This window comes from Aplysia californica, unplaced genomic scaffold (genome assembly GCF_000002075.1).
Source record: "Aplysia californica isolate F4 #8 unplaced genomic scaffold, AplCal3.0 scaffold00112, whole genome shotgun sequence".
Classification (NCBI taxonomy): Eukaryota; Metazoa; Mollusca; class Gastropoda; order Aplysiida; family Aplysiidae; genus Aplysia; species Aplysia californica.
In genome coordinates this window covers 290,848-310,080 of record NW_004797382.1, presented here as the reverse complement: position 1 = coordinate 310,080, position 19,233 = coordinate 290,848, and the positions used below count along the sequence as shown (strand labels likewise).

At 40.8% G+C, this 19,233-nt stretch overlaps 1 protein-coding gene across 1 annotated transcript in view; it reads left to right on the top strand.

Annotated features, from left to right (window-relative positions):
- Nucleotides 1-17,449, top strand: part of LOC101861653 (proliferation-associated protein 2G4) — a 19,289-nt gene extending 1,840 nt beyond the window's left edge. The window contains exons 2-13 of the mRNA XM_035969079.1: nucleotides 2,395-2,523; nucleotides 2,839-2,944; nucleotides 4,364-4,433; nucleotides 6,382-6,474; nucleotides 9,216-9,279; nucleotides 9,688-9,766; nucleotides 10,380-10,458; nucleotides 11,526-11,604; nucleotides 12,494-12,545; nucleotides 13,484-13,578; nucleotides 14,248-14,375; nucleotides 15,120-17,449. Coding sequence (XP_035824972.1) covers nucleotides 2,395-2,523; nucleotides 2,839-2,944; nucleotides 4,364-4,433; nucleotides 6,382-6,474; nucleotides 9,216-9,279; nucleotides 9,688-9,766; nucleotides 10,380-10,458; nucleotides 11,526-11,604; nucleotides 12,494-12,545; nucleotides 13,484-13,578; nucleotides 14,248-14,375; nucleotides 15,120-15,233 — 1,088 coding nt within the window. The 3' untranslated portion in view covers nucleotides 15,234-17,449. The remainder of the gene's footprint in view (nucleotides 1-2,394; nucleotides 2,524-2,838; nucleotides 2,945-4,363; nucleotides 4,434-6,381; nucleotides 6,475-9,215; nucleotides 9,280-9,687; nucleotides 9,767-10,379; nucleotides 10,459-11,525; nucleotides 11,605-12,493; nucleotides 12,546-13,483; nucleotides 13,579-14,247; nucleotides 14,376-15,119) is intronic.
- The last annotated feature ends 1,784 nt before the right edge of the window (nucleotides 17,450-19,233 follow it).

The window sequence follows — 19,233 nt, the reverse complement described above, 5'->3', positions numbered from 1 at the left end:
CCCCCTTCCCAAGGTAGATCTAGTGTAACAAACGAAAAAGTCCCCAATTTGTAACATGTATTACTACTAGATGGAGATCTAGAATCTAGATATCTAGATCTAGATTAAAATTCTTCTTCTCCTTCTATTTCATCTTCTTCTCCTCCTCCTCCTCCTCCTCCTCTAATTCCTCCTGCTCCTACTGCTTTTTCTTCTCCCTCCCTCCCCCTCCTCCTCCTCCTCCTTGTTCTTCATCTCCTCCTCCTCATTCTTCTTCTTCTTTTACTTCTTCATTTCTCCTCCTTCTCCTCATTCTTCTTCTTCTTTTACTTCTTCATTTCTCCTCCTCCTCCTCCTCAGTTCTCCTTCTTTCATCTTCTTCTTTCATTGAGCGCTCCTACCGGCTGTGAGAAGACTGTCAAAGGCGCGAGACCGAAACCGGGAATTCCCAGAGTACCATAAAAGGGCCTGTAAGCCTAGTTAATGTATTCATGGGCCACAGATTCAGCCAATCGTAGCCCGGTTTACGCCCTGCGTGTAGTCGCATGTATTCCAGAACTAGTCTCACTGTCGGATCTGAAGAGAAAAAGGCCGGCTCTATTTCTCAGAACGGTTTCCGTTCTCGATATTTGTTGATAATTTGCGAATGGAGTGGCCCGCACACGTGTGTGTGTGAGTGAGTGTGCGTGTTTGTGTGTGTGTGTGTGTGTATAAGGTGTGAAAAATGGTCGGGGGGGGGGATTTTATTTTTGTTTACATGAAGGATTTTAGGGGTGACTTCTCGCAGTACCTTTTGAAGGCATCTTCAAATGAAGTATAATTATACGGAAACGTCGCCCCAACCACAACTGAAGTATCTGAATATTCAGACATTTAAAAATCATTAGATCTAGATCTAAATCTAGCTCTAGAAATTGATTTTGATGCAAAAAATAAAAAATGCTTCTTCCCAGTCCTCACAGAATGAAAGGTGGCGCCTAAATCTCACAAATAAACAAAAAATCTCGAGAACGGAAACCGTTTGGAGAAATAGAGGTCAAGTTTATTTTCCTGAGCGTTCTGAGAAATAGCCACGATAAAAAAAATGTGGAGTAAATTTCGTTTTAGCAAAGTGTGTTAAAGGCCGTAATGAAGCTCATTATATTATGTATGTTAAAGAATCTAATAGGCCATTGGCGTACTCCTATCAATAGCCTAATGTTCTCTAACTATCCGCTCCTACCTGAATCCAGCGAATGTGAATAAAATGTTCCAAACTGGGCAACTGCTGGTATAAATTTTCCACTTCCAGAGAAAGCATTAGATTTTTTCCCCACCCTCTGTGCCTTCTGCTTGCCTTCAGTGGTCAAACTTGTAAAGTGACTGGGGTTTATGGAATCTTGATCTGTGTCAGGTGCTGAAAGTTTGGTTCATATGATAGCGTATGGTGGGGGGGGGGGGGGGGGGGGGGGGAGTTGGGCTATGAATGGGGCTGGGCACTTGCACTGTGTATGAATTTGGGAGTGATAAGTTAAGTGGCCTGGAGATGGATGGGGAGGTTTGATGTCAGGGCAGTGTGCCTTGTTTGATTCCCAACTTAAGGAAACTTGGCGAGCATGGTCAACTTCTGAGGCATGTGTCAAAGTCTAGGGTTGAGGAGAAGGATACAAGCAGAGATAGCTTGAGAATGACAACTTATCGCCATTGACCGATATTTATAGCAACAGGGTTGGGTCGGGCTCGCAAATTTAGCGTCTGCGAGTAACGAACTACTCGTTGGCACTACCCGCAAACGAGCGGACGGGTAACAAACTGTCTGTTTGTGAAGAGTAGTTCGCTACACATCGCGCAGAGACAACGGTTCATTTAGCGAGCGGGCGGACCGAGAGACCCCATGCATTCGAGCGGACGGACGGACGGGAACGACTCCTTCCATTGCTTACAACTTACACCCCCCCCCCCCCCCCCAAAAAATAATAAAAATCAAAAAAATCACCCTCCTGCCTCACATTGTAGCTAGGCGTTCATGGAGTCAAATTGTGGAGCGGACCCAAAAAAACGAACTGTTTTGAGGTTCGCAGTTCGCTCTCATGGCCGTCCGTTACCCGTTCGCTCTGACTGAGTCCGCAAGTAACGAACCCGTCCGTCCGCTCGCCCCAACTCTAAGTAACAGCCATCTTGTTTGACATCATAGAGGGATTCCCACTTTGTCAGTCGTGGTGGCAACACGACCGCACGGCGGCAGCCTGATAACTCAGATTATTTTCTTTGCAACTTGCAGAACATGTTTAAGATTTAATTCATTATTAAGGCTGTGGGTGTATGTGTGTGTCAGGTAATATCTTTATTTGAGCTGTCTTTTTCTTTCAGTTCCATTCTCTTATTTTTTGTATTATTAATTCATTAATTTGTTTTTGTTTTTTTCTATTTCCACAGCAATTCTGGCAGAACTGCTCGGCAAGTGCAAAGATGGAGGTTCTGTACTTGAACTCTGTGAATTTGGTGACACTCGCCTCGACGAGGAGACCTCTAAAGTATTCAAAAAAGACAAAGAGATGAAAAAAGGTATGTAAGGCATTTAATGATATCTGAATAAGAGATTTTAAGTATAAAAAGAATGATTATAATACATGAGTTTTTCATTTGCCTTCATTAATAAAATATAGAATTTGCAGCAGTTATTTCCTTGCACTAGTTTTATGCAGGCAAATTTTTGCGAATAAAAATACATTATTACTTTTCTCTTCATGTTAGTATTATAAGTGAATACTTTTATTCTTTACACATTTTTATACTGTAATAATTCTTTGTAGGTACTTTTTTTTTCACCCGTGGTTTCACAAGATGGTCAATTTAATTGTTGGTATTGTGTGTCTGCAGGAATTGCCTTCCCAACATGCGTCTCCATCAACAACTGCATTTGCCACTTCTCTCCCCTCAAGTCAGATCCAGATGTTATCATGAGGAACGGGGACGTTGTCAAAATGTGAGTGCCCAGGTTGCCAAGTTGTCTTCACTCACGTACATGTCTTTGGCAAGCTGGTCAATTGCATTTAACTCAGAAAGCAAACATTATTAGGAGAGGAAAAATTTTTGATTCTTCATTCTTTTAACTATGGTACCTACATTATGTATTGTTTCTTGCATTTTAAAGCTTTGTTGGTTTTTTTTTTCATTTAGAATATTAATTTTGACAAAACATTCCTAGAGCATAGTACAAAACTGATACCACAAGTGAAGAATTTTTTAAGATATCAAAATTCTGAACGTCATACATTTGAACAGCTGGCGGACAATATGAGGAGGGAATTTCTGAAGTGAGGTCTGAGTTTTGTCCAGAAATTATCTTTCTTGGGTGGATCTTGTTTTGGTAGAGGTCACGTACCCGTGCTCTTCTTCAGATGTCAAGTGTGGAGCAGACATTAGCAATTGGTTGGAGGATGCCACTGGTAGGTCCTGCTTCTACATTCCCTCTCTGTTGTTTCTGTCTGTCTGTCTTACTTTTCCCCAGCACTAAATGACCAGTATCACGACGCGGTGGAATCAGGCGCTCGTCAATTTTGAGGCATGTGGAGTTATTGGCATTATCTGAAAGCTGATTTATTTGACTTGCTTCTAATGAAATAATCCATTTATCTTGAATAGAACTCGATATTTGCGATTGAAGGGAGTGAGGTCGCCTGGTTTCAGTGGTGAAATTAGCGAGAAAATGGTCTCCAAAGTTTGGTCATTCCAATAGCTAAAGAGTCTTTAAGCACTGAAAAATGACGTATTTTGTTCCTTTAATCAATCTGTTTTTGTAAAGTTGACATGGAAAACGTTTTTATATGGACATATTAGAGAAGCCAAAAAGTAAAAATTCGATAAAAATTTCCGAACTGCCGGGAAAATACCTGTTTCTCCGATTTCATTATTTTGACGAGCTGCTTTCACTACGCTGCCTCACAACTGGTAAGATGTGAAAACACCTGCGTTTGTGGTGTGGGGGCTAGACACTCCCGCGCTGGAAGCCTGACTGCAAAGTCGGGCTAAGATCAAAGTATAGCATCTGTTCCTGACTTTCCCTCGGCCTTGTGCCCACTGATAAGCGGGACAGATACTGCTGAAGCTGATGAGGCACAAAGAAATCTGTGTCTCAATTATCTCTGGTGGGTGGATTACTTTCCTAAAAAAAGAAAAGAAACCTGACTTCGATTCATGTGTGGGGAGAACATTTTTATGGATGGTCTCGGTCTTTCTGCTGGGATGCTGTATCCCACTCAGCCCGGCTTGGCTCTGACAGGCAGGGTCAGAAGAAACCCCACCCCTTAATTGATCTAAATTGTGTTGATGGGGAGGGGGCATAAAATAATCATGTAAATAGTTTCAACTGTACTCACTTTTGTATGTTATTTTCTCCCTCCAGAGATCTTGGTGCTCACGTGGATGGGTACATTGCCGTGGCAGCACACACTGTTGTGGTGGGAGCCTCCAAGGTGAGAGAGGGGGGGAATGCTGCTGGGGCAGTGACAATGTGCTGTGACGAGTGACCATACCGTCTGCACGGTTTTTGCAAAGCATTGCTAGAGATTTTATTTAATTATTCGTGAAATTTTAAAGTTCATTGGTGGATGCTTGGGGAGAGGGGGGGGGGGGGGGGGGGCACTGGTAGGTCCTGCTTGTTTTCATTCCCACAGTTATTCCGGTCTATCTGTCTTGCTTCTGTCCTGGACTATATGACTGTTATTGTATAGGTCTGCTGCATCTCTTTACTTGTACTCAAAACGCACTTTTTTGTTACCTGCTCTTTGTAATTCTTTTGATTGCTGGTGTTGGTGTTGATGGCAACTGAGTGTCTTGCTGGTTTGTCATGAAGTACAGGTCTCACCCATCTTGTAACCCCCCGGGGCGGTGCCATTGATTGAAGTGTCTGGAGGCCATTCCCAAAGCAGGGCTCTCAGACTTCCGGGGTTCGCGGTTTGGAGAAAGTTCGGGGCTAAGATCTGCGGCCGCGGAATCGCTGAGCATCGCGCGGTCATGTTTCAGTCTCGCTTCGCGTCTGCACGGGTTTTATAATTATCTTCTCCGAGAAAAAGTGAGAAAATTAGGAGAACATAATAGAGCGATGTATGCCAGTTTGGCACTCCACCTTTACTTCCTGTTCATAACTACTACTTACTTTGCCTTTCTGGTTTTTATCGAAATCGGTTGACTTTCACAATTTATGCGAATACATGTATCTGGCAACATTTTCTTTTCCCATACATCCGGTCTGTGTTGGAAGGAAAGAGAGAACAACAAAGAAGCCTGGAAGATGGCGTATCACGTTCTCTCAAAGAGTGAAGAGGCCATTGTGAAAGAAATAGACAAAGATTGCAAGAATAAGTGGAAGTATCAGTGGTTAGAAGATGTGGTGAATGTGACAATCAATGGAGTAGATTTCCAAGCTAAGGTAGGCGATAGCATTGCCAAGATAAACGTCAGTGGAAACGCCTTACGCAAGTGGTGCAATTCGTTACTTACATGAAAAAGGAAAGGGTGCGAGTACATTGAAAGAACATCTGAGAACAGAGGCACACATCGCGCAGATCAAGACTCGGCAGTCGAATTACAGCCTTGGGAGCTTTTCAATCCATCCAAAAAGGTTTTCCCAATTTTCGGATCCTTTAAAGTTTCCCAAGTGCAAGAAGTAACATCAAATTCAAATGAGAAAGATGGAGGAGGTGATACTAGATCTGAATCTAGATCTAGATCTAGCTCGAGTCAACCCAAGCCAGTGCCTATGATTCCGCTATCAGACAGGGTAGCCTCAATGGAAGCCATGATTCTCTCTGTAATGGCTCAGCATTCAATGCCTCTTGACGTTTGCTCCTGTGCTTGTGGATTTTCGCATCTATCGCGAAGGGTCATTTTCCTCTACTTCTTTGTGTGTTTGTCACTCTTGTGACCCGCTATTTCCGGGGTGCCTTGAAAGTTGAAACAGACTTTGTGCTGCTGAAGCTTTTTGTTCTGTGATACTGTCTATGAACCTTTTTAATCTTGAGTGCTTATATGACCTAATTGTGGTGCAAGTGCCGCAAAAATGTTTCATCATCATCATTGGCTTTCTCACCCTGGATCAGGATAGGCCATGAACCAACACTTTCCACCTTTCCCTATCCTGGGCTAGTCGCTTGACGTTACTGTCTTCCCATTTTTCTGTACATCCATTTCCGTGACTCTTCTCCAGGTCCCACGTGGTTTTCCTCTTGATCTTTTGCCATGTGGGTTCCAATCTAACACTTTCCTTGTTATGCGGCTGCTTGACTTCCTGAGAGTGTGTCCAATCCATCACCTACGCCTTCTTCCCACCTCATCTCTGATTGGGCTCTGTCTCGTTCTTCTTAATACTTCCTTGTTGGTGCAAAATTTTACTAAAGTTAAACTGGTAATTTGGTTTTGCAGGATGCACCGGTCACAGGCAGGAAGGCAGACGTGATCATCGCAGCACAGAAAGCCCTGGAGGTGGCCCTCAGGTCCGTGAAGCCAGGCAACACGGTGAGTACCGACCGCGCTGGGCGCAGGAATTACCGAATAAGTTGGGACGTGTTTCCTGCATAAAGAGCCATTGCCCCCTCCCTGCCATAAATTGTGTGCTGCTAGATACATCGCTACCGTACAACTACAAAGTTCTTTCATTTTGAGTTACTAAGACCATGAGGCCAGGAACCAAATTTTCTTTCTGCTCTATCAAAATCGTAAGATAGTTCGGAGTCATTATCATGATATTTAAAGAATTGCATTCGAAAACGCATTTTTGGCTTCAAATTTTTATAAACTAGGTACTGAGTATATAGAACTTAGTAATTTTGTTTAGTTTCTAGTTTTAGTAAGAGTTATATGCCACTTGCAACTCAGTAGGTCATATAAGTGCCGAAGATTAGAGGGGTTACAAGAGAGTAACAAACTCAAGAAAGAAGGGGAGGAGATAAGAATTAGTGATGTTGAATAGGAAAGGAGCAAACCACACCACAGCACACACCAACCTCCCACTAGTAATTTTGGGGGAATGACTTGATGAAAATAGATATATGCTGGCCAGAAACCCAAATGTAAATCGGGGTCATATAGAAAGCAGATAGAAAAATGGGAGCGGTTTGGCTCTCCTACTTCATTTAATCGCGCGCAAGAACTGGATATCCAAATTTCTATTTGGATTTCTTTCCGGTGCTACCCAGTGGGTCCTGAAATAATTTGGATGCAAAATGTTGATGTTGCTTGTGGATAGTTTAAGTACTAGATTTGATCTGTGAACATTATATTTTAAAGTCCAAGTTTCATTTTTTTAATTGGTGTTGTTTGGTTGGGAGGGAAGGTACTTCTTTTGTTTTTCCTTTCTTCTTGCATAGAATAAAGTGATGGCTGTTATTTTGTTTTATCAGTAGCGTCTCTTACTTAAGTTCAAAGTATTTAGCAATGCCCACCGAGCGCATTTTGTTCTGCCGATTTTTGGCCCCCGCCGCGGGGGTGTTTCGTGGGAGACACTAACGCAAAGGTTGTTGTCTTCAACTCGCTCTCATGCCGCTTCTCGTAAATGGATATGAATGAAACTTGACAGCCAATCAGAAAAGAGGTCAATCTCGTAGTATGCAGTTTGACAACATTGTACCCATCCTAGAAGCAGTCGAAAACGTTTGCGAAAGTGGTTGATGTGGTGCACTTTGAAAGTTTTTCGGAGCTGTGATTTGTCAAACTGACTGATACGTTGTACACCATTTTTCTTTATTCCCTTAAAATTTCATGCTTCTGTGTTTAGCGGTTTTGGCGTAATCTTTAAAAATGTGGGAGTAACTAAGGGAAAAAGCGACATTGCCATTTGCGGCGTGGAAATTTCCACTGAGTGACGTCATCAGCCATCGGTCGCCTCGGGCGCTACAAACGAGGCCCCGCTTATGTGAAATGGAAAGGGGGGGGGGGGGAGGATACTTGAAAACTAAACGGGGGCCTTGATAACTTGCGTTTTTGTTGCATTTTAGTCACAATACAATAGATGTAGTCATTTTTATTTGCTTGATTGCATGACAGAAGAATAGAAACAGAAAAGCAAACATCTTGAGAAGTAGTATGGCATTGTGTTTGCGTTATGAAAGCCTATTCCCCCCTCTTGGGAAAGCACACACTTGGACTCGTCCTGTGTGCTCTGTTTGGGAAAAGTGAGGCATTAAGATTGTTATTAAAGAGTATGGTACTTATTTAGTCCAGTCTGGGAAGATAGTCCCGTTTATACATTGTTATCGTTCACGCGTGCGTGCATGAGTGCGCGCGTGCATGTGTGTGCGGCGTGAGAGAGAGAGAGAAGGGGGGGGGGGGTGTAAATATGTTACATTTATTGTACGAGTTGTAGCCTACACATGCGAAATATTCCCATGACTTGTAAACTATATTATCTGAAAGCATCTTAATCTGCCACGCAATAGGACACTGTCCAACAATGGATATACACAGAGACGATCGTATTTTCTATAACAAAGTATGCATGCTTTTACTAGTACAAAACTGGATTTATTAGTAGCTCTCTACTTACATTTTTGGGACAAATTGATCCAGAGCATTGCTTGGCAAGGAGGAACCTTTTATGTTGCCAAGTTTCATTCAAATATCATGACTTTGGGAGAACATATGACTGATAATCTTTGTAAATTTGTAAAGAACGCCACTTTTTTACCTGTTAATGTCTTTACAACTCAAAAAGTATGACAGATATTAAAAATCTGACTGCATGAATAGATTCTGCATTAAAAAATGTACTAGACTGCCAAGTTTCATTTACATATTCCAAGAAATAGGCGAGCTATGACAAATATTGTCTCAAAACGCACCGAAAACGGCCAACATTTTTACCCATAAACGTCTTCATAACTCAAAAAATAGGATAGCTATGAAAAATCTGAAAGCAGAACTAGATTCTGCTAGATTCTGCACTAGAAAATGTACTGGGTTGCCAAGTTTCTTTTAAATACTCAGAGAAATGAGCGAGTTATGACGAATATTGTCTCAAAACTCACCAAAGAACTTCCCATATTTTAGGGTTTTTTCATTATATAAAAGTGTACCAGAAATTAATTGATTAAAAAATCCGTAACATTTTTGTTTATTGATGGATTTAAAAAATTCAAAAAGTTCCATGCTCTGTGAAGATAAAGCTACAAAATGCACCTATTTGCAAACATTTTCTGGCAAAAAAGGATTTTCGTGGTCATTGCTAAAGTATTGCTCATAGTTTGTTTGTTGTTTTGCAGAATTACTTTGCCACAGACGGAATACAGAAAGTTGTGGAGGATTTCAAGTGCAAACCCATTGAAGGTATAGATTGGCTGCTTTGTCTTTCTCTTTTTGGACCAGTTTTTTATTTTTTATGTTTGACTTGTTCTAATTTTTAAGTATATCTTACGTATTTCTGTTATCTCCAGGGGGGGTTTCCCCATTATATCGGAGGCTTCCATTAGTACGAAACCTGAGAGTGACATACGTCACTTATTCGTAGTTAAATCTAAACAAATTTGTCTTGGTAGTTTTTCATTCAGTGAACTCACAGGAAAAGAGACCTATTTTCTGTTGTTGCTGAGAAGTATTTCGTTGTGTGTGCAAGAGTTCAACCAATTCACTGATAGGGCTTTCCGGAGATATGTAGTCGATGTCTTGTGTGTAGCGCGGGACATAACAGTTGTGCAAGGACAAATTTTTAAAAAAGAACAAATGTTCGGTCTTCAGGTATGCTGTCCCACCAGTTGAAGCGTCACATCATCGATGGAGAAAAGGCTTTCATTCAGAACCCCTCAGAGGCTCAAAGGTATGCGCACAGCTAAAGTAAAACGTATCAGAATACAGAAGTCTGTATAGTTTCTTTTCCTCTTGTTTTTGTTTGTCTGTCTGTCTGTCTGTCCGTCTTCACTTACTCTTTCCCTGCACAAAATGACCATTATTGTGTTGAAGAATGCCATAAATTTAAGGACTTCTTTTAAGAATTGTTTGATGTTGTCAGCCGTCATACAGCTGTTTGCCAAGTTTTTTATCATCCAACTCATTGGGGTGGGTGGTTGGTGGGTGCTCTGGTGTGGTATGCTTCTTTCCTACCAAACATCTATCGTCTTTATCTCCCCTTCTTCTTTTTTATGTTTGGTACTCTCTTGTAACACCTCTAATCTTCTGGCACTCATATGACCTTATGCTGTTGCGAGCGCAGTAAAACCTCTACTAAATCTAAAAACAACTGATTGGCATGTTGCAAGACGTTGACGTTCTCTTTATGATAGTGCTGTTTTGAAACACCATCGATAAGGAAAAAAAAGAAATCGCACATGTTCCAACATTTTTTATAACTTTTACAAATTAACCACTCAATATACAATGATTGTTGTCTTACAATTTTGTTGGTTCAATATGTCCTCATTTTTTTTCTCCAGGAAAGAGCATGAGTCTTGTGAATTTGAAGTTCATGAAGTTTACGGCATCGACATCCTTGTGAGCTCAGGAGATGGCAAGGTACACTGCTTCCTTTTTGTCAAAGTTTGTCTATCTGTTGTATCACATGAATCTTGTTTATGGCAGTTAAATCTTTTTTTTTATATTGCTTCAACTTGAATTTTCAGGCAAGGTCTTTAATCACTTTATTGGATAAAAATGTAATTCCAACCTGCTTTTTTAAAAAAGATATGTGAGCCGTCGTGGTGAAATCAGGTGCTCGTAAAAATAATGCAGTCAAAGAAACCGGCATTTTTCTAGGCGTTTGGCAATTTTTTTTCGTACATTCTTTTTTTTGGCTCAACACCTTTCATGTCCATTTAAAAACACATTTATGTGCTGATTTTTCTGAAACTAGTTGATTAAAGCACTTAAAAATGTAAATTTTCAGTTTCCAAGGACTCTTAAGCTATGGAAGTCACCAAACTTTGGCGACCATTTTCTCACTAATTTTACTGCTGAAACCAGGTGACTCCTGCCTCCTTCAATTGCAAATACTTTGACTTCTGATGGGTATTTTTAAAATCAAAATGAACACAAATATAAACAACCTTAAAGATGACATCAATAACTCGATATGTCACAAAATTGACGCATGCCAGATTCCACCATGTCGTGACACATATTATTCAGAAATAAGATAACGCAGATTATAATATCGGAGAGAACGTGTGAGAAAAATGCAATCCTTTCCTCTGCCAGCAACTGTTGTATATGATAATGTATGGGTCCGGAAATTGTGTGTGTCTGTGTCTTTAAATGGTCTGAGAATGTGTATTTTCTGTCCTTTATTGGTCAATTAAGTGGATTGGTAATACTGTGTAATAGAGCGTTTAGAACCTCCTAGGGAATAGGCACTAAATGAATTCTCATTATCATTATGAAGATTTGTAGACTGAAAGTTGCTGATTTTGTTTGAAACATCTCCTTCTATCATGTCATCTGTGCATTTCATGTGATTTAACCTAGACTGAAAGTTGCTTTCAGGACATTTGCTTGTGGAATGTGATGTATTTTTAAAAGATTCTCCTCCCCTTTCCTTTCTTTCACATCTTTAATTTTGTTCTTTTTTTACATTTCTATTTTAGGGCAGAGAACTTGACACGAGGACAACAGTGTACAAGAAGAAGGACATTATCTATCAGCTAAAGATGAAAGCTTCCAGACGTAAGTTGTTGTTTTTAAAAAAATTGATAACTCGTTTTGTTTTCTGGGATGCTGTTTTTCCTTCATTTCCAGTATTTTCACAATTTCTTCTTGAAGAGTGTTTACTGTTTCAAGCATTTGTTTCCTATTTAACCCCATATTAATTGTGCCTTTAAACTGTCTTTTTGCTTGTAAATGCAAGTTTGTAAGTTTTCAGTTATTTTCACAAAATCCAAGTAGAGTCGCTATGTATTGCCTCGCTCTGGGTTTATGTGAGCTGTTGGTTGGTGATGTTGCGTGACCTTCTTCTGCTGCTATTTGGTGTTTCGATTGATGGAGTCTGTTGGTGGGAATATGTGACAGTATGCTGTATTTTTGTTGTTGATATTAATGTGGGTGGGGGGGGGGGGGGGGGGTCAGTTTCGTTTCTCCCTTCATCTCAAAACCATTGCTACATGTATTGAGTTGAAATATTTCGGTTTCCACACTTCTTCCATTGAGTATATTCCTCATGGTGTCGTTGTTTCATCCCTTATGTGACAGGCCATCTTTGTGTTTTTAAATCTAGGATGTGTTGTTCAAGTCTGATGCCTTGTTTTGTTTTTATTTCCTGTGTGTGATAGTGGTTTTTTACTCTTTTTGTTGGTGGTTGGCGGGTGCTCTGGTGTGGTTTTCTCCTTCTTTCCTATCAAACATCTATCGTCTTATCTCCCCTTCTTTTTTATGTTTGTTACTCTCTTGTAACACCTCTAATCTTCTGGCGCTCATATAACCTTATGCAGTTGCAAGCGCCGTAAAACCTCTACTAAAACTAAACATTACTCCTTTTTTTGTGTATCAAAATGATTGCGTTTTTTTTTTTCTCCCCATAACTAAGTTGCTATATAGATGATACTCTTTTGTTCTGCAGAATTCTTCAGTGAAACTGAAAAGAAATTTCTACTGATGCCTTTCACTTTGCGGTAAGAGATCTACATACGTTTTTACTCCCCCTCCCAAATTCATGTCGGTTCTTATTTCTCTTAGTGTATTTCATGTTATGAAATCTGAATTATCACATGGATAGTGCGCTTGTATAAGACAGGTTTGCCCTGTTTGTTTCTGGCAAGATTTGCATCTTTGCTTTTCCCAGCACAATGCACAGCGCACCGGCAGTGGAATTTTAGTTGCCGGTGGGGGTTCCTCGCCGAACGGCTTTTCACGTCGGGGTCACGGGGGTCAGCTCCCTGTCGCCGATCTGTCTGGGCTGACTTAATTCTTGGTACTTTTCAACGTTGAGTTTTAGGTGTATCCTTGTATATATGATAATTATCATTTAATGTACCCAAAGCACGCATATCTGCTCTTGAGACTCAAAAAAGAATGAACATTGTAACTTTTCTGGTTATTTTGTTAGACGCGCCGAAGTCGGCAATGTTAAATTGCAAAATTTTGTGGACAAGTGTGAATGAAAAAAAAAAATCAATATAAGAAAAACCGGCACAACAAAAACTGTCAAACTTTTGGAACATGAACGAAGTAATATTGGTTCAGATATTCAGAAAAGATGGTATCTGCGCATGTAATAGAAAGCTATAATTTTGCTACTTTGTCTACCTGGCACACAATTCATTATGAAGTAATTCTTCCAAATACAACTTTATGTGTCTAATATAATCGTGAATATTCACATATTTTCTCGGTGGGTGGTTGGCGAGTGCTCTAGTGTGGTTTGCTTCTTCTTTCCTATGAAACGTCTATCGTCCTTATCTCCCCTTCTTTTTTATGTTTGTTACTCTCTTGTAACACCTCTAATCTTCTGGCGCTCATACGACCTTATGCAGTTGCAAGCGCTGTAAAACCTCTACTAAAACAAACAATGACACTAAACTAAAGCAAACTCCCAACTTTGTGTCCACAGAGCAGTAGAGGATGAGAAAAAGGCCAAGATGGGAGTGGTGGAGTGTGTGAAGCACGGCCTTATGCAGCCTTTTAATGTACTCTTTGAAAGAGATGGTGAGTGACATGTGATTTGTGTGTTGAGTGTGTCCTTTGTGTGTTTGTGTGTCTTTTGGGTTCTTTTTTGTGTGTTGCATGTGTCCTTTATTGTTTTTGTGTGTGTGGCCTTTTTGTGTTGTGTGCCTGTGTCTAGCAGTCTTTACCACTTGTGCCCTTTGACCAAAACACAGGAAGAGGCAGATGAAGTGCATAGATTGGTCTTGGTCTCATTGCTCTTCTTAGTATAGTTACGGATCTAGACGAATTAAATGTTTTGTATTAGCATAACGTTCTGCACAAAATAAAGTTTTTGCTTCTTGTGAAAAGCTTGTAGTGGACAAAAGACTGGTGAATAACTGGGACAGTGTGACACCCCCCCTCCACCACACCACACACACCACACAAACATACACACACCACAACCACATACGCTCACAGAAACGAGACATGTTGAGACACCTTTCATGAGTTTTTTGTTGGTGGTTGGCGGGTGCTCTAGTGTGGTTTGCTTCTTCTTTCCTATGAAACATATATCATCCTTATCTCCCCTTCTTCTTTTTTTAAGTTTGTTACTCTCTTGTAACACCTCTAATTTTCTGGCGCTCATATGACCTTATGCAGTTACGGGTGCTGTGAACCTCTACTAAATAAAATAATTTGAGTTTTTTCCTTTCCCCCTCTGTCCAGGCGAGTTTGTGGCCCAGTACAAGCAAACGGTCATCCTGATGCCCAACGGACCCCTGAAGATCACGGGCCTGCCCATCGAGGAGGGGCTGTACAAGTCGGAGTTCTCCGTCACCAACCCTGAGTCTGTGGTGAGTGTGTGCTGCGTCTCCCTTGTTCTCTGTTGTGTGTGGGTGGCTGCTCGGGGGAAGGTGGAGGAGTGGGTGGTTGACGGGTGCTCTGGTGTGGTTTGCTCCTCCTTTCCTATCAGACAAACTGTCGTCTATTATTGTTACTCTCCTGTAACACCTCTTATCTACGGCACTTATAGTATGATCTAATTGTGTCGCAAGTTCTGTAAAACGCTTACTAAAACAAAAATATTTAGGTTAGTTGTTGTGTCGTTGGCCCTAGTGGTTAGGCTCTTTGACTTGCAACTGTAAGGTCGTGAGTTTGAATCTCTCCGCAGGCCCGATATTGTTTCCTTTGGGGAGGGCACAACACAAAGTTTCCTCGTTTCACCAAAGTGTGAATGGATATCCCGCTAAAAATATTAGATTTTGGTCGGTTTGTTAGTGTTTGAGTGTGTGCAATCTCAGCTTGCTTTGTACGCTTCCCAGGAATTTGGGAGGTGGTGGTCTGATGTGGTTTGCTCCTTCTTTCCTATCAAGCATTTGTCATCCTGATCTCCCCTTCTTTTTGGTGTTTGTTACTGGCTTATAACCCTCTAATCTTCAGCACTTTTATGACCTTTTTGTTTTGCAAGTGCCATAAAACTCCTACTAAATCATCTGTTTGTTAGTGTTTGAGTGTTTGTAATCCTCTTCTTGTGCTGTGTACTACCTAGGAAGCCGGGAATGTTTCTTAACCCTCACTGTTGTGTTTTGTTTCTCCAGGCACTCCTGAGCACGTCAATATCAAAGAAGGCAGCCAAGAAGAAGAAGAAGAAAGCGGGCAAGAGTCTAGCAGAGAACGCGGAAAATGCACAGGAAGGAGAAGAGGAGGACTGAGAGTGTGCCCACTGCCCATGGCGCGGCTGTTAGAAGTACGCCTCCCCCTCCCCTCCCCCATGTTTTGAATCTTATGATGATGATGAAGGTATCTGGCCAGGAGATGGATGTGTTATATTAGTTTGTTGCTTAGCTGCTGAGTACTGTCTAGGCACGCTGTGAAAATGTGAAAAAGTTTTGGTCTCCACCTTTATGACCACGATTTGACCCGTAGGGCACAACGGAAGGCAGTTATTTTGTCGTGTACGGCGGGGCTCTCAATGTTCATTCTACTGAGGGCAGATCTGTTTTCCCCCCGAGTGTGTCGTGTGCGTGTGACCATGTGCAGCAGGGCAGTTACCCCCGCATGTGAAAACTGTGGGTGTGAGTCTTGTATTTGTTCCCAATGTGGGTCACAGGTGTTACGTTACCTTTTTTTTTTTTTTTTCTAAAAAAAAAATACTAGTTTTAGTTTCTTATTTATCCATTTTTCTTCATCTCTTCAACAATCAATGCAAACTTGTAAGTTGTTTACTGTGGTCGAAGTGCATTGTCCCCACTCAGGTGTTGATGTTGTATCATTGGGTAAGGCCTTGTAGATGTAGAAATATGGCAGTTGGGGGCGGGGTGGGGCGGGGGACTTGCTCCGGGCATCCAGTTTACTTAAGGATTGGATGTTGTTTTTCTTGTGTAGTAAGTTGTAAGTGAACTCTCCGAGACCCCGGATAAAAAAAAACAGTTGTTGGGATGAGCTTTTCCTCTCCTGTGGATAGTTTGAGGCATGCTTTTTTTTCTTTCTATTTGATAAATTAACATTGACATAAAGATTTGACATGTTGTTGCAGTATGTTGTTACTACCAATTTACGAAGATGTAAGAAAAAGGGTAGAAAAAGCTGTCAAATGAAGATGGAATGGCCTTGAACTGTTAATGAATGTGTGCAAGTTGTCGTTGATGTTTGAAAGAGCAAACCTGAGTATTTTTGTGACATAATTGTTCTCAGGCTGCCGTTTCCTTACCGCTGTGTGCAGCCTTCGACAAGACGGCTCACGTGTGGTCATTTTGTTCAACAGGTCAAGGAGGGCATGATGAAAAACAGAGTTCCCAAACTGCTTTACTCACTGTATTGATAAAAAAAAAAAATCGTAATATTTTCAGAAAGGGTGATATCTTTTTTTTTTATACTTGTGAATAGTTTGGTGGTTGTTATGTATACTGATTTTATTACATCTTGATTTTTTTATTACTTCTTGAGTATTTTTACATCGGAAATGTTTTATGTGGCCAAAGAATGATTGTACCCCAGCCACGTGCTCTTCCATGTATTTCAGGCTGCAGGGGAAAAAACAACCAGTTGATAGCGTACTGCCGTAGAGAGCCACTCGTATTTAAACAGATCATAGATTTAGAGAGACACTCATTTTCAAACAAAATGCTGAAAGTGCAGTGAAAAGACATCTAATGGTACTGGGTATAGTTGGCCAGGAGATATCTACCTTACCATAAGTGCCATTTTTTTTTTTTTTTTAAATTTGATAAGTGATCGTGATTGTATCATCCTACCTATTGTCTGCTCATGCTCAGTGAAACGATTGTCCGTGACGTCGTATGTTTGTGCTCGTCGTATGATTGTGCTCGTTGCGTTTCTTGCGCATAGAAATTGGTTGTACAAATTGGTTAGTGTTCTGATGAGGTAGAAATGTTTATTTGGGGATGGGGCGTCCGTAAATCAGTGTAGGTGTGCAGCGTTGCGGGTTACAGTTTAGATGCGTTGATATGTTGTTAATGGTGTCTGAAGGCTTTTGCTCTTCAGTTGCCGCCAGTACTGTCATGTTTTAGCCAATCACTTGTTAGTCGGAGATAAAAATGGGCCATGGCTAGTTGTCGGACTTTGCGTGGTGGTGTTGTTGGAAAGTCCCGTGTGTGAGTGAGTCGGGCATTGTGTGATGGACAGAAGACATTGTGTTGATGAAGGGGAAAAACAATTTGTTTTTTCCCCCCCTCTGTGTTGGGTGAATGTTTCTTTTCTATTTTCATTATTCTACTTTTTTTTTCTTTTTCTTTTTTTTTTTGGTGGTTCTAGGTTATCCGTTTTCTAATCATTAACTGATGTGCATTGGTTTAACAAATAATGTTTGTTTGCTATATATATATCATGTTGGTTTTTATATATATATTTGTGAAGATTTAGGTTTTCTTTCTTGTTGGGAGGGACAATAAAAACATTTCTGGGTTGAGTTTGTTGCCTTTTTTTCTCTTTTTTTGTTTTGTTTTTTTATTTACTTTTTATGCAGTTTTCTCTTCCATTCTTCTTTTTATGAGTATCTCCATTTGTCTGCCTTGGGGGGGGGGGGTTAGGTATTTTTGTGTCTTGTTGGATGGAAAAGGGTGCGGAAAACTATGCCTGACCCAGGGTGAGAAAGATAATGATATCGAAGCTGTTCGAATGTTCTAAGCTCAGAAAGCAAAATGTTACAGGACACAAAAAGCTTTCGTTTTTGGGTTAATGTAACTTATATATTGTGTTTCTTTCTACACTCGGAATTTGAATTTCGACAAAATATTTCCTGAGCAGATGCAATTGTAACCACATGGTGTAAGAAACTGCAATGTAGCAAAAAATTGAAGAAGAAAAAGTTTCCAACTTTTGGGTGTGGTACATTTGAACAGCTGTTTGACAACTTGTACTAGTTAGGTGAGGCCACGCTGTGCTGTACCTTGTTTGTTGTGTGAAGGGCATCCAATAAAATCTCGCTCTTGTTCCATCTGATGATAGTGATATATTGTGGTCAGATAGGGATAGGCTTACCCAGCTGTTTCAGTCAGTCTTTTGTACGGTTTGGCATGAATTTTTAGTATATATTTATTGTTATAATAATTGCTTTTTTGATAGCATTAACAGTACAGCCAAAGGTGTGAGCTTCTACTTGTAGGTCGACTATCGTTTGTGCTGCCGTTTGGATCCTCCTAGGTTTTCCTCCACACGTTTGCTGTTTTTGTTGTTTTTTTCTTTGTCAACTCGACCTATCACAAGCCAGTGTAGAAGATCACTCGTGACAACTGCCTTGTATGTTCAGTGCTGAGTTGTTTCCTAAGACACACGCAAACTGACATGTGGAAAGAAATGTGTATCCATTCTTGAGCAAAGTGAGAAATTAAAAATTAAGAAAATTTACTCTGCTGTTTTGTTTGGTTGTTGTGTGCGTGTTGAAATTAATAATAATAATAATAATAATGAAGATTATTTCTATAGCGCCCACTCACGTGTAAACACAGCTCTAGGCGCTTTATGTAAAAATGCATGTAGGCTACGAACAATATTCACGCGCGCACACATGTGCTCGCACATGTACGCCAAACACACAAGTGAAAGTGCTGGATTTTGATCGGGAGCTCCGGCCAGCATCTGGCTGTACTGTGGTGTAGTGGTTAGAGTTAGAGGTGCTTTGCTTTTGCATGGGAGGGGGGCACATGTGGGGAGATATTTGATATTTGGAAAGAAATAGTTTCTCTGGTTTTTCTGCTGGGATGTATCACTTTCACTCTCTGCCCGGGTCATCTTTGACAGAGTAGGCTGAGTCAGACGCCTTTCCAACATGATGTAAATTGTGTCGATATGGGGGGGGAACGTTATACACCCATTTCCCTCACCCATGTGTGTGTGTGTGTGTGTGTGTGTGTGTGTGGGGGGGGGTGTTCAGGTTGATCAAGGACTGACTGTCCGCCGGACATTTTCAGACTTTTCCTGTGGGTGGCTGGCAAATGCTCTGGCGTGGTTTGTTCCTTTCCTATCGAACAGTAATCTGTCGTCCTGATCTCCCCTCCTTTTCTTGTATTTGTTACTATTTCTAATCTTCTGTAGATCTACATATTTATATGGCCTTATTGTTGTTGCAAGTGCCGTAAATACTAAAACTCTTATAAAACTAAAAACAAACTTCTCTCCTCCTGTTGTTATGTTACTTTCTGGTAACGCCTCTAATCTTCAGCATAATGTGACCTAATTGTGTTGCAAGGGCGT